Source organism: Salvelinus namaycush, chromosome 31 (genome assembly GCF_016432855.1).
Source record: "Salvelinus namaycush isolate Seneca chromosome 31, SaNama_1.0, whole genome shotgun sequence".
NCBI classification, from domain to species: Eukaryota; Metazoa; Chordata; class Actinopteri; order Salmoniformes; family Salmonidae; genus Salvelinus; species Salvelinus namaycush.
The window spans coordinates 12,033,433-12,054,179 of NC_052337.1; the positions used below are offsets into that span (position 1 = coordinate 12,033,433).

The 20,747-nt window shown below is 43.6% G+C and overlaps 1 protein-coding gene across 1 annotated transcript in view; it reads right to left on the reverse strand.

The window, feature by feature from the left end:
- LOC120025935 (allograft inflammatory factor 1-like) overlaps positions 1-20,334 on the reverse strand; it is a 33,154-nt gene extending 12,820 nt beyond the window's left edge. Inside the window, exons 1-4 of the mRNA XM_038970664.1 lie at positions 20,237-20,334; positions 19,951-20,012; positions 5,634-5,700; positions 2,455-2,496 (exon numbers count right to left, since the gene is read on the reverse strand). Of these exons, the coding sequence (XP_038826592.1) occupies positions 2,455-2,496; positions 5,634-5,700; positions 19,951-20,012; positions 20,237-20,261 (196 nt within the window). The 5' untranslated portion in view covers positions 20,262-20,334. The remainder of the gene's footprint in view (positions 1-2,454; positions 2,497-5,633; positions 5,701-19,950; positions 20,013-20,236) is intronic.
- Positions 20,335-20,747: the final 413 nt, after the last annotated feature.

Here is a 20,747-nt window from a genome sequence, read left to right on the forward strand (position 1 = left end):
TGCATACGTGGCTACATGCAGCTCACGCTTTGATCTCAAAACAAGCACATTTATTTACCACCGCTCATGCTGTAAACACAGTCCAGTTCAAAGTAAATGGCACAGATCCATATATGGCAATGGTCTATTTACATATAGGCCTACTGTTGCTCATTGTTTTTGCCGCACCAGTCTGTGTAGAGTATGGGCTGAGTATTACGTGTCAATGCAATAGAATTCTACTCCAATGCATTCTGCCTACAACAAAATCTCTTACATAGTTTGTTCTGGTAAGTTGCATCGAAAGTGGCTAATATTGCATTGATTTGATTACAATTGCCACAGTAAAGGGAAACGTTGATAGTGTTAACAGCGAAAACTATAGAAGTGGTCGCTGTCAAGATCAGAGTCAAAACGCAAGCCAAGACCTACTGCTCAGATACATGACAAAAAAAACCCCGTAAAATTATGTAACATTAACCAATTAAAAAGGCCCAATACATTATCACTGCATATTGGCTTTGCTTGAATTGCCCTGCCAAAGCATTGCTGTTCAGGACATTTAAAAAAATATATATTTCCAAATTTGAGGAAGGCTTTATGATCACACCGGTAATAGATCTGTTGTTGAATTATTTGTGAGGCACAGCTGAGCGAGCATACATTTAAATAATTTGCTTCTTATTTTACTGGGCAGATGGTGCCTGCATCTGATGGTCAGTCTCAGCGGAGGGAGAGCGCAGCAGACTGAGGGTCCGCCTCAACATCCCTCCGCTCTCCCTTTCCTCCACTGACCAAAAAGGGACACCGTCTTCCAGCTGAAAGGGAAAATTGAGTCGTACCGCATTATTTCTGCCTCATGCACAAATTCATGTTAATCCTATGAACAGTAAAAGTGAAATACATCACGATATCAAAAGACCCAAGCTGCTAACAACGCAGGCCTATAAATACACTTTCCTACTCATTCCTTACCGCTTGTTGTAGCGCTGTGTGGAAATAGGAAGAATGCGCATTTTATGGCTTATAAGTGTTGAATACAAAGTTCACAGTGCTGAGTAAGAACTTAAAAATTAACTCACTCATAAAAACAGCAGCTCTTTGCTGTATCTGTTGACAGTCTCTCTAGTAATGGTTTTAAACATTTTTGAAATCTCAAAGTATTAACTTTGCTGTAGCTTTATTTCTCTTTTTATTTTTTTACCTTTTTCGTGATATCCAATTGCGAATCTTGTCTCATCGCTGCAACAACCCAACGGGCTCAGGAGAGGCGAAGGTTGAGCCATGTGTCCTCTGAAACATGACCCGCCAAACCTTGCTACTTAAGACCCGTCCGCTTAACCCGCCACAAGGAGTCACTAGAGTGCGATGAGCCTAGTAAAGCCCCATCCCCGGCCAAACTCTACCCTAACCCGGACGACGCTAGGTCAATTATGCGCCGCCCTATGGGACTCACGGTCACGGCCGGTTGTGACACAGCCTGGGATCGAACCTGGGTCTGTAGTGACGCCTCAACGACTCTTAGACCGCTTCGCAACTCGAGAGGCCTGCTGTAGCTTTATTTTATGCCTGCTACGTTACTGCAGACACAGTATTCTGAGCCATCCGATTGGCCAGCAGTAGGCCTACAGTGAACTTGATTTGCTCTCTAGGCCCGCCGGGAAGGCAGTGTTTATACCCTCACACACATGAAATGTGTTTGCCTACCCGGCGCGCAGGGCAGGTGAAATCAGGTGCATCTACTGCCAACAGCCCGAAACTAAAAATTAAAAATAGGAACAAGGCAAGAACGCCGGAGATCGACCATTCGATCAAATCAAATTTTATTGGTCACATACACATGGTTTGCAGATATTAATAAGAGTGTAGTGAAATGCTTGTGCTTCTAGTTCCGACATTGCAGTAATATCTAACAAATTCACAACGACTACCTTATATACACACACAATGTAAAGGGATGGAATCAGAATATGTACATTAATTAATATGGATGCGCGATGGCCGAGCGGCATATGCAAGATGCAATAGATGGTATAAAATACAGTATATACATATGAGATGAGTAATATAGGATATGTAAACATTATTAAAGTGGCATAATTTAAAGTGACTAGTGATACCTTTATTAAATCCATTTATTAAAAGTGGCCAGTGGTTTCAGTCTGTATGTTGGCAGCAGCCTCTATGTTATTGATGGCTGTTTAACAGTCCGATGGCCTCGGTGACCACTACTCTAGAAAGTTGAGTGAAGTTCAATCTCACGTTTCTCTCTGTGGGCTGATATTTCTGTACGGCAATCCGGGAGATGCGGGCAGTCTCTGGGCTACTGCGCACAGCTTAGAGGGAACATTCGTCTTAACTACTGCTCAGTGATATCTCACACACACACACACAGGTAAATTATCCTTATGACTGAAGGACTGCAGTTGTGTATCACTGCTGAGCACCTGGCTGCTTGCTGGTTCCACTACTTACCAATCTCTCCCTGGTCGTTCAGGTCAAACTCTGCATATTTGTCTGCAAAACAAAAAGCGGACTAAATAAGGAGTGTGGTGAATCAATGTAACACCCCCTCATACCCTCCAGAGAGACACAAACAACACACCTACATCAGACAACACACACCATAACATTCTCAAACACACCATATAACACCTAATATATACAGTAATACACACACACACAGCATTCAAAGTATTCAGACCCCTTCACTTTTTCACATTACAGCCTTATTCTAGAAAATTGATCAAATATTTTATTATTTTCATCAATCTACACACAATACCCCACATGACAAAGCAAAAACATATAATACATTTTTAAAATGATGAGAAAGTGCATGCAACCTCAATTAGCCTAGATAGCTAGTTATCTTAAAGGGATGCTAAGGGGATTGGCAATGAGGCCCTTTATCTAGTTCCCCAGAGTAAGATGAACGTGTGGATACCATTTTTATGTCTCTGCGTGCAGTTTGAAGGAAGTTGCTAACTAGCACTAGCGTAATTGCTAACTAGTCATTGCTAACTAGCATTAGCGCAATGACTGGAAGTCCATGGGTACATGCTAGCAGATACCCATTGACTTCCAGTCATTGCTCTGACGCTAGTTAGCATTGGCTCGCAAAACAACCTCTAACTTCCTTCATACTGGACAGAGATATACAAATGGTATCCAATAGTTAATCTGACTCTGGGGAAGTAGACGAAGGTCCTCATTGCAAAAATTCTGAAGTATCCCGGTTTAATGCAGTCAAGACAGGTACTACATAACCATATTGGATGATAAATAACCCGAGGTAAGGCAGCGATTAGTCTACTATAGCGGGAGTCAGCTTGGTTGGTTACCGTCTCTCCCTCCCTCCTCCCTGTTCCCTGTGTCACTCACAGTAGCCTACACAGACAGCACGGCCCCTGCTAGAGAGGGTCACCGCTCTACCTCCTTTCCCTCGCGCTTTATCAGCTCTGGTTAATAAAGTAGCTTAAAAATGGACTTTTCTGCTGCTTCTCACCCAGATCGGAAGGGGTTTGCATCCGACCAGGTCTATACAGAATGGGTCGAGTTGTCCTCGGGTCTGTTCGGAACTGATCATTCATATACACACACACACACACACATAAATAATCAGGTCCAGATGGGAAAGCCCCAAGTCCATTTTGGATAGGGTCCAACTTTTTGGGCCTGTGAAGGCCTCTAGGTGAAAAGTCGCCCTGGAGTGCGGCTGTTTCTGAGATACTGGATCTGGCGCGCCTGGCACCGACAATCCTACCACGTTCAAAGTCGATTAGTACGATTTTGTCCATTCTAACGTTCAATCGAACAGTAACTGAATACCTTGATGCCCGTCTGCCTGCTTTATAAAGCAAGCCACGACCACGTGACTCACTGTCTGGAGCGATCCATTTTCGGGAACGGGGTGGTGTACCTAATAAACTGTCTGGTGAGTATAGGTCAGAGATCCTTCATAAAGTAGCCTGATACTTTATCAGTAAGTAGTAGGGGGACAATGCTGACCCTGCACGTAACTTCTGAGGAGGGCCCCTCCAGTTCCCGCCTCCCACCTAAACACTGCTCTGTGAGTTGGCCTCGTCCTAAATCCCTCTGTAAATCATCCATCCACACACTGATAGTCTCAACTAAACAAGTATCTTCTTCCTCTTCTCCTACATTCCTCAATGTTCCAAAAGGAGAGTGAAGTAGCTTATCCTCTCTGAGGACATCCCGCTCCCCCTTTTCCCTGTGCCCTCCTATTCACCTTTTCGGGCTTGGCTGTGTGCTTAAGGGCAAGGACTGAGAATCACACATTGTCTCGCTTTCTTCCCCACCCCTTTCTCACCTCTCTTTCCCTCCCTTTCTTCTCTCCATGGTCAGGAGTTTGTTCTGACAGACATATTTGTTTGAGAGAGACATCAACTCCTGGAGCGTGGGTAGCGGTTGGTTTGAAGCCTCAGCTGAGACAGAAGGATGCTACATGGAAAGCCTCCTGTTTATTATGTATTGTGCTCTTGACTGCTGCCTTCCCCTTTGTTCATTCTCACTATCAAAAAATAACAATGCCTCCAAACAATTGCTGTAACAGCTTTTGATAGCTCTATATTATTCCTGTGTTATTAATCACATCTCAGAGGCTGAGAGAGCTCTGATCTAGAAGCATAAGATCTAAACTGAGACAGGAAACCAGCTTTGAAGCACAGCGGCCAATCAGCAGGGAGGAGGAAACGAGGGGGCAAAGGTGAGGAAGTCAGGGGTCAGTGAGATACCATAGAGACTAGAACAAGATTGTAGCATGGAGAGCCATCCTCTCAGGACCTCCCTGGGACCCTGCATGTTTATACACCATTTCCTGCACTGCACGGTGGAGTATGAGAAATACATACAGCATTGGGGCTCTATCTAGGTCTGGTCTCCCATGTTTATAATCTTAGGACTTACCCCACACACTACACTGACTAGCAACTCTCATACCTTTCTAGGGAGTTTTTCCTAGCCACCGTGCTTCTACACCTGCATTACTTGCTGTTTGGGGTTTTAGGCTGGGTTTCTGTACAGCACTTTGAGATATCATCTGATGTAAGAAGGGCTATATAAATAAATTTGATACCTGTTCCTTGAACGATGACACACGCACGCCGACACACAGAGTTAATGTAGACAGTAATATGGCAGGAATCTGGGAGTCTTTGAGGTAAGCCCCGGTCTCAATGCTGTGTTATGGTAGTTCATCTGGTCCTGTTATTCTACTCCCTATAACCACATGTTCCCCAGAGCCCTGGATATAACAACAACCAGAGGAGTGGAGCAGCCACATTCCTGCTGCCTGGACTGCAGGGGACAGGTCGGGCCTCACAACCCGCTTAGAAATCAGTACAGAACACACAAACACTAAAAAACAGACACAAAGATCAGCAATAACCGACTACATTATCATGCTGTTAGTTTGCCTGTCCAAGTAGACCTGGCCCGGAACACCATGCAACCCCACACGTAATGACACTTAAACAGTAATGAGATGGCAGCACAAACAAACACATTGACATATGGTACACACACCCCCACAGGCAACTCACTCCCACTCTTTTGTGATTAAGAGCTAAAATAGGACAGTGATACATCAGATATTCCAGGTCGGGTAGGTCTTTCCTGGCAGAATTCCTTACTTTTAAAAGAATCCAGTTTTTCCAGGAGGTCCTCCTCATCCCGGTATTTCTGGTCTTCCATGTATTCCTAAGGAGATAGGAAGAGGGGAGAAATAGATCTTAGATCCTTGCTGAGTATCAGGTCTAACATGGCATCAGATTCACAAAATGTTACAATCATGGTTACCTCCCAATTATCTCTTCTTCCGCCCAAAGTGTGGGCTTCCCTTCACTGGTTTATAAGGAAAAGACTGGGATAAGAAATATGGTGGAAACTACAAATATCCCATGCCTCCACCAATCCAATGCTTTTTCGATTGGTGGGAAGAAGTGAACGGGTGTACACTTCAGGTTTCAATGTATCTGAAAAAAGGTTTCAATGTGTCAGAAACTTGAGCTAATTAGCTTAAGTACAGCACAGGACAATGAAATCACCTCGACCTCAAAGATGTCCTCCTCAGAAATCTTTTGTCTTGGTAAAATGGAACACCCCACAAGGGTGAAGGAAAGAGAGAACATCTCTGGACATTTCTGGCAGTTAATGAAAAACGAATGGAGCAATCTGCAGGGTGAGAAAGATTCCCCATGCCAAGTCTAAAGGGTCTGTAAAGACACAGGCTGCTTCCCAAATGGAACCATATTCCCAATTTAGTGCACTATATAGGGAATAGGGAGCTATTTAGGATGCAACCACCCATAGAGTGCGTTCCTATAGGGCTCATTAAACAAGTTGGATGAATGACTGATACCGGAGTCAGTAAAGAAAAGTAGACCACTATTGTGACTGACAATGTTCAGGTGTTGTCAAGGGATGAAGATACCTTTAATGTCTGAAGGTGTGTTAGTACAGTTCATGTGTGAGCGGTAATAATGAGCTCTGTGGAATCGGCAGAAAGCAGAAAGACCCACTACAATTCGCATACCGCCCCAACAGATCCACGGACGACGCAATCGCCATTGCATTGTCCTATCCCACCTGGACAAGAGAAATACTGATGTAGGAATGCTGTTCCTCAACTACAGCTCAGCCTTCAACCCCATAGTGACATCCAAGCTCATCACTAAGCTCAGGGCCCTAGGGCTGAACCCCTCCCTGTGCAACTGGGTCCTGGACTTACTGAGGGGCCGACCCCAAGCGATGAAGGTAGGCAACAACAGCTCTGCCACGCTGATTCTCAACACAGGGGCCCCACAGGGGTGCATGGTCAGGCCCCTCCTGTACTCCCTGTTCACCAATGACTGCGTGGTCATGCACGTCTCTAACTCAATCATAAAGTTTGCTGACAACACAACAGTGGTAGGCCGGGTTACCAACAATGACGAGACAGCCTACAGGGAGGAGGAGAGCTCTCAGGAAAATATGCCAGGAAAATAACCTCTCTCAACGTCAACAAAATGAAGGAGCTGATCGTGAACCACAGGAGACAGCAGAGAGCACGTCCCCATCCACATGGCCGCAGTGGAAAGGGTCAAAAGCGTCAAGTTCCTCGGAGTGCACATCACTGACAACCTGAAATGGTCCTTTCACACAGAGTGAGCTGTCAAGAGGCTGAAGAAATTCAGCTTGGTTCCTAAGACCCTCAAAAACTTCTATAGCTGCACCATTGACAGCATCCTGTTGGGCTGTATCACCGCCTGGTATGGCAATTGCACCATCCACAACCGCAGGGCTCTCCAGAGCGTGGTGCGGTCAGCCCAATGTATCATCAGGGGCACACTGCCTGCCCTCCAGGACACCTACAGCACCCGGTGTCACAGGAAGGCCAAGAAGATCAAGGACCTCAGCCACCTGAGCCATGGCCTGTTCACCAGCTACCATCTAGAAGGAGGAGACAGTACAGGTGCATTAAAGCTGGGACCGAGAGACTGATAGAAGCGGTGTCTATCTCCAGGCCATCAGACTGTTAAACAGTAACCGCTAGCCGGCCTCAGCCCAGTACCAGGTCCTAAACCTTAGTCAATGTTACTAGCTGGCTACCACCCCGGGACTCTACCCTGCACCTTAGACCGATTTGTTCTATATAGAGTAATTGAACACTGGTCACTTTAATGTTGACATACCATTTAACCTACTTTATATGTATATACTGTATTCTAGTCATGGCTCAACCTATATAACTACTGCTGTACATACCCTTTCTATTCATACATCACCACCACATACGCACACCCTGGAGACATGGCATGGGGAATCGGTCTCACATTTGTTTTTCACTTTACACAGGACTTTATATTTTGTTCATATAGATCAAACATATAAATGCAACATGTAAAGTGTTGGTCCCATGTTTCATGAGTTGAAATAAAAGATCCCAGAAATGGTCCATATCTACAAAAAGCTTATTTCTCTCAAATTCTGTGCAGAAATTGGTTTACATACCTGTTAGTGAGCATTTCTCCTTTGCAAAGATAATGCAGCCACCTGACAGGTGAGGCATATCAAGAAGCTAATTAAACAGCATTATCATTGCACAGGTGCACCTGGTGCTGTGGACAATAAAAGGCCACTAAAATGTGCAATTTAGTAATTTTGTCCTTGTAGTTTTGTCCTTTCATGGCAATTTGAATGCAGAGATACCGTGATGAGATCCTGAGGTTCATTGTCGTGCCATTCATCCACCGCTATCCCCTCACGTTTCAGCATGATAATGCACGGCCCCATGTCGCACGGGTCTGTACACAATTCCTGGAAGCTGAAAATGTCCCAGTTCTTCCATGGCCTGCATACTCACTCAGCATGTTTGGGATGCTCTGGATCAACTTGTACGACAGCATGTTCCAGTTCACCCCAATATCCAGCATCTTCGCACAGCCATTGAAGAGGAGTGGGACAACATTCCACAATCAATAGCCTGATCAACTCTATGCGAAGGAGATGTGTCACATTGCATGAGGCAAATGGTGGTCAAAACAGATACTGACTGGTTTTCTGATCCTCACCCCTACCTTTTTCTTTTAAAAGGTATGTGACCAACATATGCAGATCTATATTCCTAGTCATGTGAAATCCATAGATTACGTCCTAATGAATTTATTTCAATTGACTGATTTCCTTATATGAACTGTAACTCTTTGAAATTGTTGCATGTTGTGGTTCAGTATACAGTGCGTTCAAAAACTATTCAGACCCCTTGACTTTCCACATTTTGTTAGGTTACAGCCTTGTTCTAAAATGTATTAAATAGTTTCCCCCCCTCAATCTACACACAATAACCCATAATGACAAAGCTAAAGAAGGTTTTTAGAAATGTTTGCAAACGTCAAAATAAAAATTTAAAACATAAATATTAAAATGACATAAGTATTCAGACCCTTTACTCAGTACTTTGTTGAAGCACCTTTGGCAGCGATTACAGCCTCGAGTCTTCTTGGGTATGACACTAAAAGCTTGGCACACCTGTATTTGGGGAGTTTCTCCCATTCTTCTCTGCATATCGTCTCAAGCACTGTCAGGTTGGATAAGGAGCATTGCTGCACAGCTATTTTCAGGTCTCTCCAGAGATGTTCGATCGGGTTGAAGTCCGGGCTCTAGCTGGGCCACTCAAGGACATCCAGAGAAGCCACTCCTGCGTTGTCTTGGCTGTGTGCTTAGGGTTGTTGTCCTGTTGGAAGGTGAACCTTCGCCCCCAGTCTGAGATCATTAGTGCTTTGGAGCAGGTTTTCATTAAGAATCTCTGTACTTTGCTCCGTTCATCTTTGCCTCGATCCTGACTAGTCTCCCAGTCCCTGCCGCTGAAAATAATCTCTACAGATGCTTCACCGTAGGGATGGTTTCATCAGACCAGAGAATCTTGTTTCACATGGTCTGAGAGACTTTAGGTGCCTTATGGCAAACTCCAAGCAGGCTGTCATGTGCCTTTTACTGATGAGTGGCTTCCGTCTGGCCACTACCATAAAAGCCTGATTGGTAGAGTGCTGCAGAGATGATTGTCCTTCTGGAAGGTTCTCCCATCTCCACAGAGGAAATCTATCAGAGTAACCATTGGGTTCTTGATCAACTCCCTGGCCAAGGCCCTTCTCCCCCGATTGCTCAGTTTGGCTGGGTGGCCAGCTCTAGGAAGAGTCTTGGTGGATTCAAACTTCTTCCATTTAAGAATGATGGAGGCTACAGTGTCCTTGAGGACCTTCAATGCTGCAGACATTTTTTGGTACCCTTCGCCAGATCTGTGCCTCGACACAATCCTTTCTCGGAGCTCTACGGATAATTCCCTCGACCTCATGGCTTGGTTTTTGCTCTGACATGCACTGTCAACTGTGGGATCTTATATAGACTGGTGTGTGCCTATCCAAATAATGTCCAATCAATTGAATTTACCACAGGTGGACTCCAATCAAGTTGTAGAAACATCAAGGATCAGGGATGCAAACCGGTGAAGGCCCAAAAAGGTGACTATGTTTTGCACAAACATGCAAAAAAAATCCCTGCTAGGGGGAAATGCAGGTTAACTAATTAAACAAAGAATATGATCTACATGACTTACACACAGTCGCTGTGTGTAAAATAGTGATTAATGTTAACTAACTCACAACTAAAACATGTGAAGAAAGCATTCCAATGTTATTTGTTGCCTAGACTTTACTGCAAATGACACTCAAGTCTTGATTAACAAAATACACTAATATTGCAGTTAGACATGACAGCCTTTATAATAGAACACTTGTGACCACACACATCTAAATATTGCACTTGGGAAAAAAACATCTTAAAGTAGAAATAGAATGAAACAAACAGGCATTCCATTTTTGCTCTATTATAGTGGCCACTATAGTAGACGTCAAGTAAGTGCACAAGGCTACATTTGTCCAAAAATAATGTTTGCAGAGGGAATTTTTTTAATAATCCCCCCCACTCATTCACAAGTGGTACTGTCAAGTTCAACACAACAAAAGCAATATCTTTGGGCTACACTGCAGGTTATTACGTCGCACACTTTCTGCCTGTGGACATCTGTCTACAATGTGCCAGCAGCAGAGCATGAGACCCTTTGTAGGCATAATTGATCTCTTTCAGGCAGAGCGCACACCTGGCATACCTCTTTTTATCCAGTGTATTGAAAAAGTGAGAAAGCGGGAAAGTGTATGGTGTTCCTTTCACCTCTAAAGTGGCATCCAACTTAAGCCAGGCCCAGCTACACTTGATCCCTGAATCCACTTGTTTAACAAGCAACGCCTCATATTCACCTAATTCTCTCATTCTGAAAATGAACCACATTGTAGAGGGAAAACATTAGTTCACAGATAGTGGTTAGTTCATTAGTTAACTACTCAACATTTCACAGCGATTGCCAGGGTCTAGTAAGCAACGGGCGCCGAAGACATGGATGTCAATTAAGGCAGCCCCCCGCACCTCTCTTATTCAGAGGGGTTGGGTTAAATGCAGAAGACACATTTCAGTTGAAGGCATTCAGTTGTACAACTGACTAGGTCTCCCCCTTCCCACTAACGCGTTATAATTTGAGGAACGGCAAGGAGTCGAAACGTTATACCAGTAAATACTACAGCAAATTGGTTAGGTTACTAATGTTAGCTCATCTGATGTTGTAACGTTAGCTAAAGTTAGCTGTGACTTCATTAGCCAGCTAATTTTCACACCATGAACTCAATTATTTGAACAGTTAAGCTGGCTAATGTTGCTCAACATTTCTCTGGCTAGCTAACGGAGAATTCAATCCAGCTAGCAAGATAACATTACGAACAATACTTGTTCCACCACACTTTCTCCCTCACCTCAAACTTCCCAAATGCCAGTTGTTTTTCAGTTACAGCTCATGAAGTACTCTTCATCACCTTCTCACCCCCGTCTCCATGGTCAGGCTTTTCACCTACCTCTTTGTTATCGTTCAGGGGACGCACTGCTGTAAATGGCAAACTGCCTTTCTACTCTCTGCTGTCTTTCCAGAGCACGCGCTGATGCTGTAGTCTTTCCAGAGCACGCGCTGATGCTGTAGTCTTTCCAGCGCACGCGCTGATGCTGTAGTCTTTCCAGCGCACGCGCTGATGCTGTAGTCTTTCCAGAGCAGGCGCTGATGCTGTAGTCTTTCCAGAGCACGCGCTGATGCTGTAGTCTTTCCAGAGCACGCGCTGATGCTGTAGTCTTTCCAGAGCATGCGCTGATGCTGTAACTAGCAAATTGCTTGGCTCTTCTGTTGTGTGCTGCATTCTGCTGTTATGTGAAAGATTGGCTGAGCCTTGGATAAAGCCAGTATTGCTCCAAATGTGCATCACTCGCTTGCTTACAGCCAGTAGTGTGAACCAAACTTTTCTCATCGGATCTACACGAATCATGTAGGTCACGAATTTCGGCAAAAGGTGACTAGTTCACATCCCTGCAATGGACATTAGACTGGTGGAAATCTGTCCTTTGGTCTAATGAGCCAAATTTGAGATTTTTGGTTCCAACCGCTGTCTTTGTGAGACGCCGAGTAGTTGAACGGATTATCTCTGCATGTGTGGTACCCACCATGAAGCATGTAGGAGGTGTGAGGGTGCTTTGCTGGTGACACTGTCTGTGATTGAGAATTCAAGGCACACTTAACCAGCATGGCTACCACAGCATTCTGCAGCGATACGCCATCCCATCTGGTTTGCGCTTAGTGGGACTATTATTTGTTTTCAACAGGACAATGACCCAACACACCTCCAGGCTGTGTAAGGGCTATTTGACCAATAGGGAGAGTGATGGAGTGCTGCATCAGATAACCTGGCCTCTACAATCACCCGACCTCAACCCAATTGAGATGGTTTGGGATGAGTTGGACCGCAGAGTGAAGGACATAATGAGTGCGCAAAACATTAGGAACATCTGCTCTCTCCATTACATACTGACCAGGTGAATCTATGATCCCTTATTAATGTCACTTGTCACCCACTGCAATCACCCACTGCAATCAGTGTAGATAGGTTAACATCTTTATGATAGGGGGCAGCATTTTCACTTTTGGATGAATAGCGTGCCCATAGTGAACTGCCTCCTACTGTCCCAGATGCTAATATATGCATATTATTATTACTACTATTGGATATAAAACACTCTGAAGTTTCTAAAACTGTTTGAATGATGTCTGAGTATAACAGAACTCATATGGCAGGCAAAAACCTGAGAAATATTCCAAACAGGAAGTGAGAATTCTGAGGCTGGTCGATGTTCAACTCATCGCCTTTTCAATTCCCTGTAAGATATGGATCTGTTTGCACTTCCTACGCCTTCCACTAGATGTCAACAGTCTGTAGAACGTGGAATGAAGCCTCTGCTGTGATGTTGAGCCGGATGGGAGGTGTTTCAGTCAGTGGTCTGGCAGAATGCCAGTTCCTGGTCACGCGCATTACACATAATATCGCCTTGCGTTCCATTTCTTCTAGAGACACGAAGGAATTCTCCGGTTGGAACGTTATTGGATAGTTATGATAACATCCTGAAGATTGATTTTCTACTTAGTTTGACAAGTTTATTCGACCTGTTATATAACTTTTTGAAGTTTTCGTCCGAGTTCGCCTGCATCTGCGCTAACGTTTGGACATGTGCACTAAACATGCTAGCAAAAGTAGCTACTTAGCCATAAGTAATGGACATTATCGAGCAGAACAACGATTTATTGTGGAACTAGGATTCCTGGGAGTGCTTTCTGAAAAGGGAATATTTATGATGTAATTTCGTATTTCGTTGACTCCAACATGGAGGAAAAATGTTGTTTTTATTTGAGCGCCGTCTCAGATTATTGCATGGTGTGCTTTTAACGCAAAGTTTTTTTGAAATCTGACACAGCGGTTGCATTAAGAACAAGTGTATCTTTAATTCTATGTAAAATATGTGTCTTTCAAAGTTTATGATGAGTATTTATGTTATTTGACATGGCTCTCTGCAATTTCTCCGGATATTTTGGAGGCATTTCTGAACATGGCGCCAATGTAAACCGAGATTTGTGGATATAAATATGCACATTATCGAACAAAACATAAATGTATTGTGTAACATGATGTCCTATGAGTGTCATCTGATGAAGATCATCAAAGGTTAGTGATTAATTTTATCTCTATTTCTGCTTTTTGTGACTATCTTTTGCTGGGAAAATGGCTGTGTTTTTCTGTGGCTATGTACTGAGCAAACATAATTGTTTGGTGTGCTTTCCCCATAAATCCTTTTTGAAATCAGACATGTTGGCTGGATTCACAACATGTGTAGCTTTAATTTGGTGTCTTTCATGTGTGATTTCATGAAAGATTGATTTTTATAGTAATATATTTGAATTTGGCGCACTACATTTTTTCTGGCTTTTGGCCAAGTGGGACGTTACCGTCCCACATATCCCAGAGAGGTTAAAGAAGGATTTCTAAGCCTTGAGAAATGAATTGTGTATGTGTGACATTCAGAGGGTGACTGGGAAAGACAAAATATTTAAGTGCCTTTGAATGGGGTATGGTAGTAGGCGCACCGGTTTGAGTGTGTCAAGAACTGCAACGCTGCTGGGTTTTTCACACAACAGTTCCCCATGTGTATCAAGAATGGTCCACCACCCAAAGGACATCCAGCCAACTTGACAACTGTGGGAAGCATTGGCGTCAACATGGGTCAGCATCCCTGTGGAACACTTTTGAGACCTTGTAGAGTCCATTCCCAACAAATGTATGCCGTTTTGAGGGCAATGGGGGGCATTGTTCTTTCTGATATTTCTTTCATCTTTTTGGATTATGTGCATATTGTTTTGGTATTGCTAGTTATTATTACTTCACTTATAGCTAGAATCACAGGCATTTCACTGCAATAAGATCTGCTAATCTGTGGATGCAACCAATACACTTTGATTTGATGTTTCTGGTTTTCAGTGATAGAGTATTTCAACCTAACCTCCATTTCCCCTGAAAAACAGAAGTGGGGACCCTGCTCAAGCGTCTTTCTAAAACTGGTAAGTTAGGTTAGAGTGAGTGTGTGTCTAACGGAGGGAGGGAGAGAGAGTCTGAGTGGGAGAGAGAATTGAGAATAGAGAGAGACAGTGACAGACAGATTGAGCAGGAGTGAAAGTTTGTACAGTGTGAGGAGTGGAATTTAAATTGCAGATGAATATGAGAATCAGCCTTACAGCCCATCTTACCGACAGCGGCACGATTCAGTGGGTCTGACTCATCACTGCAACACCCCCCCAGAGGGTAATACTAACAATCTACGGTATTAACAGCCTATAAAAAGCAGGTCTCATCGTGGAGGTCAGACAAGGATTTATTATTATTATGGAAATGAAGTGGCTAAATCAAAGCGTTATTGTAATCTGCTGAACATCACTGCATTCATTGACGAGAAACACTAGCTGTGTTTGAATACCAATACACTGTATACTACACACTATTAGTTAATTTTAATACTGTAAACGAACGGTAACCTTTCAGTTGAGCATACTAGCGCTTCGCCTGTCTACCGAAAGTTGATGTTGTTGCTATGCAACCTCTTGCTAGCTTGTTAGCATAACAAAAGACTAGCTTGACATTAAGATTTTGGGTTTGTTCGTAAATTCAATCTGGAGTGCCAGAGTGCATACTGGGCGTTAGTAAAGCCAGATCGTTGTCAGATTGAATTTATGAACGGACAGAGCGTTTCGCTCTCAGAGCGCGTCACTGGACACTGGCCGGGGAGTAGGGTTGATCCAAGCATTCTGACCTCACAACGGGTGTCAAGCAGCCAAGCTAACTCGCTAGCTATTTCCAGACACAAATGAGAGAACGACTCACTTTGACCATTTTACTAGCCCTAGCAGAGCTGGTTAGACCATTTTCATGTTATCCAGAGCGTTGGTGACTAACTGTTCTGCTGGCAACAATTTAATGATGCTTGCTTTTATTTTTTATTTTTCTTGCAGTGGTTTACTGACACCGGCCATATATTAAATAGCTGTTGAGCGTTTGTAAATTCAGTTATTCTGCTATCTAGCACATTCATACAAGAGTACTCTTAAATCGGAGAAGATAGCCAGAATTAACAATGTCCATTGAGAACACACAACGACTATACCACTTAGCTAAGAATAATCAAGTCAATAAACATTGGATAGTTAGTAACATTATAGTTAATATACTGCCTGGCAAGTTCGATGTATTAGTAGCCAACTAACGTTAGGTAGCCAACTAACTAGCTAACATACCGGTACATACTGCTGTAATGCTATGCGGTTTGTAAGGATAGCGTAGCTAACAAATTGTCAGACAACATAACGTGTAACGTAACTTATTTGAAAAGTCATTACTTTAATTACATTGCTCAACATTTGTCATAATTAGTTAAAGCAATTAATTTGTATCCGCTCTCGTCGGACTTGGACTGCATATTTTCCGCCATTTTCTTCAAATCTGAAAATGTTGTGATGTCACGCCCATTTTCTAAAGCATTGCATTATGGGCCCTAACAGCACAGAAATAAGTGGCCACTGCTTGTATACTTCGTAATTTGACGAATTTAGTACATCATCGGGGAACTTTTGACATACTATATCCATACTAGGACCAATAAGCATACTATATACACACGTCACAAAAAGTATGGTTAGTAGGAGTATTCGAACACAACTTTCTTTCATAATCAAAGCCTAAAATTAACACCCGCTACCTGCCAAATGCGGGTAAACACGTCTATTTCACCAGCCACGTTGGCGGGTGGTCTGCACGCCACAGTGCGAGCATTTCACTCACATTTGTGAATACCAATAGTCAAGAATGATCACATTCATAGTAAAATAAATGATGCAGTAGCTGTTTTCAATGTATTTCTGCCGTTATGCTGGTAAATTAATAGCACAAAGTCAAAGAACTACGAATCCTAAATAACATATTCCACTTCACGCTGCAACACTGCCTGGCTGGGGGCTGTGCGCACGTGAAGGGCTGAGTGAAATATAAACTCAGCAAAAAAAGAAACGGACCCTTTTCAGGACTCAGGTCTTTTTCAGGTCCCTTTTCAGGTTCAGGTCTTTCAAAGATAATTCGTAAAAATCCAAATAACTTCACAGATCTTCATTGTAAAGGGTTTAAACACTGTTTCCCATGCTTGTTCAATGAACCATAAACACAGGGAAGACATCCTCCTCCCTCATGTGGTATCCTTCCTGCAGGCTTATCCTGACATGACCCTCCAGCATGACAATGCCACCAGCCATACTGCTCGTTCTGTGCGTGATTTCCTGCAAGACAGAAATGTCAGTGTTCTGCCATGGCCAGCGAAGAGCCCGGATCTCAATCGCATTGAGCACGTCTGGGACCTGTTGGATCGGAGGGTGAGGGCTAGAGCCATTCCCCCCAGAAATGTCTGGGAACTTGCAGGTGCCTTGGTGGAAGAGTGGGGTAACATCTCGCAGCAAGAACTGGCAAATCTGGTGCAGTCAGTGAGGATGAGATGCACTGCAGTTCCGTAATGCAGCTGGTGGCCACACCAGATACTGACTGTTACTTTTGACCACCCTTTTGTTCAGGGACACATTATTCCATTTCTGTTAGTCACATGTCTGTGGAACTTGTTCAGTTTATGTCTCAGTTGTTGAATCTTGTTATGTTCATACATGTTAAGTTGGAGGAAAATAAACACAGTTGACAGTGAGAGGACGTTTCTTCTTTTGCTGAGCTTACATTTTTAGAAGCGCTACGCACATGCACAATTGCCTTGAAACGAAGGTCTACTAAAGTGATACTTTGTTCTTGTGTTTCTTGGCTATTTACATTGTTTTGTTCACAAGCTAGGTTGTTTTTTATGCCTTTCAACTGCTTGGGAAGAGAAGACAACGCTTCTACTAGTCAGACTCACAGGTACAAACATGATTTGAGTCGCGCTACCACGATAACCTCTCGTCCTTAAAAGGGGCAGGTGAACGTTTGTCTCCTGTGATATTTTAAAGACTCAGGCCACAAAAAGTTAAATTAAACAATATACGACATTAGTTACTTCGTACTAGTAATACATTTGTTTTAGAAACTTTTTGTTTTGTTGTTGTAATTTTAGCATCAAAACAACATTTTGACTGGTAAAATTTCTGAGTGGCTGGTAGATTTTTAAATCTACCTGCTAGTGGCTGGTGGACCAAAAAGTTTATTGTAAACAGGGCATAAAATTGTTAACATTTATCCTTGTGCGTGTATGGCCGATGTAATCAGTTTGCCCATATGGGTCTACATATTATTTTGTCAAATGGCCCACAATATCGGTGATGCCCTCTCTTTGTGACCTGATTCTCTCTCCTCACGTCCAGGTTTGCTTTCATGTGACCAGAGCGCTCTTGACAGGCTGCCAGCCTGAGAGAGAGAGAGAGCAAGAGATTTAGTGAGAGTTGAGAAAGAGATCCACTACATGGCTAAAAGTATGTAGACACCTGCTCGTCGAACATCTCATTCAAAAATCACAGGCATTAATATGGAGTTGGTCCCCCTTGCTGCTATAACTCTCTGGGAAGGCTTTCCACTAGATGTTGGAACATTGCTGTGGGGACCATTCAGTCAGAAGAGCATTAGTGAGAGGCACTGATGTTGGGCGATTAGGCATTGTCATGCTAAAACAGGAAAGGGCCTTCCCCAAACTGTTGCCACAAAGTTGGAAGCACAGAATCGTCTAGAATGTCATTGTATGCTGTAGCGTTAAGATCTCCCTTCACTGGTACTAAGGGGCCTAGCCCAAACCATGAAAAACAGCCACAGACCATTATTACTCCTCCTCCACCAAACGTTACAGTTGGCACTATGCATTGGGGGCAGGTAGGGTTCTCCTGGCATCCGCCAAACCCAGATACAGTCTGACGGACGACAGATGGTGAAGCCTGATTCATCACACCAGAGAGCGTGTTTCCACTGCTCCAGTCCAATGGCGGCGAGCTTTACACCACTCCAGCCAACGCTTGGCATCGTGATCTTAGGCTTGTGTGTGGAAACCCATTTCATGAAGCTCCCAGCGAGCAGTTCTTGTGCTGACCTTGCTTCCAGAGGCAGTTTGGAACCCGGTAGTGAGTGTTGCAACCGAGGACAGACGATTTTTACACGCTTCAGCACTCGGTGGTCCTGTTCTGTGAGCTTGTGCCGCCTACCACTTCGTGTCTGAGCCGTTGTTCCACCTAGACGTTTCCACTTTAAAATAACAGGTAAGCTATTTGAGAACAAGTTCTCATTTACAACTGCTGACTGGGAAAGCTCTAGCATGGTAGAAATTTGACTAACTGACTTGCTGGAAAGGTGGAATCATATGACGGTGCCACGTTGAAAGTCACTGAGCTGTTCAGTATGGGTCATTCTACAGCCAATGTTTGTCTATGGAGATTGCTTGTATGTGTGCTTGATTGTATACACCTATCAGTAATGGCTGTGGCTGAAATAGCCCAAAACCACTAATTTGAATGGGTGTCCACATACTTATGGCCATGTAGTGTATGTTGGATGAAAAGATATGGGAACAGCCGTTGAGGCTGATACTCAATGCCATGTGCCTGTTCAAGCCCTCTTTCAGACGGTAGCCCCCCACACAAAGGGCTCATTCAGCCCACCACCCAGACACCTGTTTCCCGTCTAAACGCCAAGGGAGATGGGCCACAGGGCATCAAAGGGCCTACCCTTTTCTGATCCGAGTCAGGAATCACGTTGGGAATAGGATAAATTGGATAAATAGTAAGCAATACTTAGGGTGACAAGGATCGATCTGGTCTAGCAAGAGGGATACTACCTGACTGACGGGCATGCCATGCAACAAGTGTCTGTCGTTCTCACAACACAGGGGCGGCCACAAGCATGGTTTATGACAGCCAGCAAGATAACAGGTCGCTGGGTCGATAACGATGTGCGAAATTAATGACAGATTTTATCACATGCAAATGTAAGTACAGGCAGATCATCATGTGAGTGGAACTAGTGTTCACATAACGTGGCTAGTAAGACTGCTGCTAGCTACTAACGTTAGCTACCTGGCTAAAACCACATTACAAACTGTCCTGAATGCTGATTGGCTGACAGCCGTGGTATATCAAACCATATACTACGGGTATGACAACATTTATTTTACTACCCTAATTACGTTGGTAACCAGTTTATAATAGCAATAAGGCAGGTCGGGGGTTTGTGGTATATGGCCTATATACCATGGCTAAGTCTAAAGGCTGCATCCAGGCACTCCGCGTTGCGTCGTACGGGGTACAGCCCTTAGCTTTGGTATATTTGCCATATAACACACCCATCACCTCGGCCTAATTGCTTAATTATAACATATGCACTAACAAGCTCGTCTAATTGAAAGCAGGTTCAAAGCCAAGTGTATTTTAATTCTGTTGAATACCTTCGCAATACATTGACAAAATACACAAAACGTCTTCATTAGAAAGATCACCAGACTTACCTTGTTTATTTCCTCGCATCTCTCCCTTTGTTGAGCTTTTAATAATCCAAAGGCTTTCCCTCCTGCAAGAAAAATAGCTCGTTAGCCTAATTTCATAACGTGGCTAGTAATCAGTAACGTTACTACAGTAGCTAGCTACTACTAGCTAGCCCTCTTGCAAGCTCAATTGAAAAGAGTGGCTACTAGCTTTCCATTCTAATAAAATACAAAAATAGTCGACTATCAGCGTTAGCTCTTTAACTAGACCGCCCCCAGAAAAATATCCCACTCGGATATTTGTAATTACCTTGAAATGTATGATTTACAGGCATTGTGGAATGAGTTTGATATGGTGAGATAGATAGAGAAGGAGAAATCAGCACACAGCACCTCGCTCGTCTTCTTCCCTTCGCGGGCAGTGGCACGCACGCTGCCAGCACAGTGGGTCTGTCAATTCCATACAGGCATTGGTCAATTCACAGCAAGCAATGCTCTCTGGTTCGCCAGGAACGCTAGTGACAGTTGGTCACCCTCGTGTGGTACATTAAATAACTGCAAGTGCAAGGTACACAATCTCTTTAAAAAAATATCTATACAAAAGATTTGAAACAAAATCCCTAAAAAGGTAGACCTAGGCCTCATTGTGGACGTGTGAGTTTTCAAGTCAGTTTTTCTCAAACAAATGATAATATTGCTCTTCATTGTCTTTATTTGACTCTGTATAGATTTATTGGTGTGCTTTTATATACACTATGTATACAAAGGTATGTGGACACCCCTTCAAGTTAGTACTGCATTTGAACAATTTCTAAGAAATC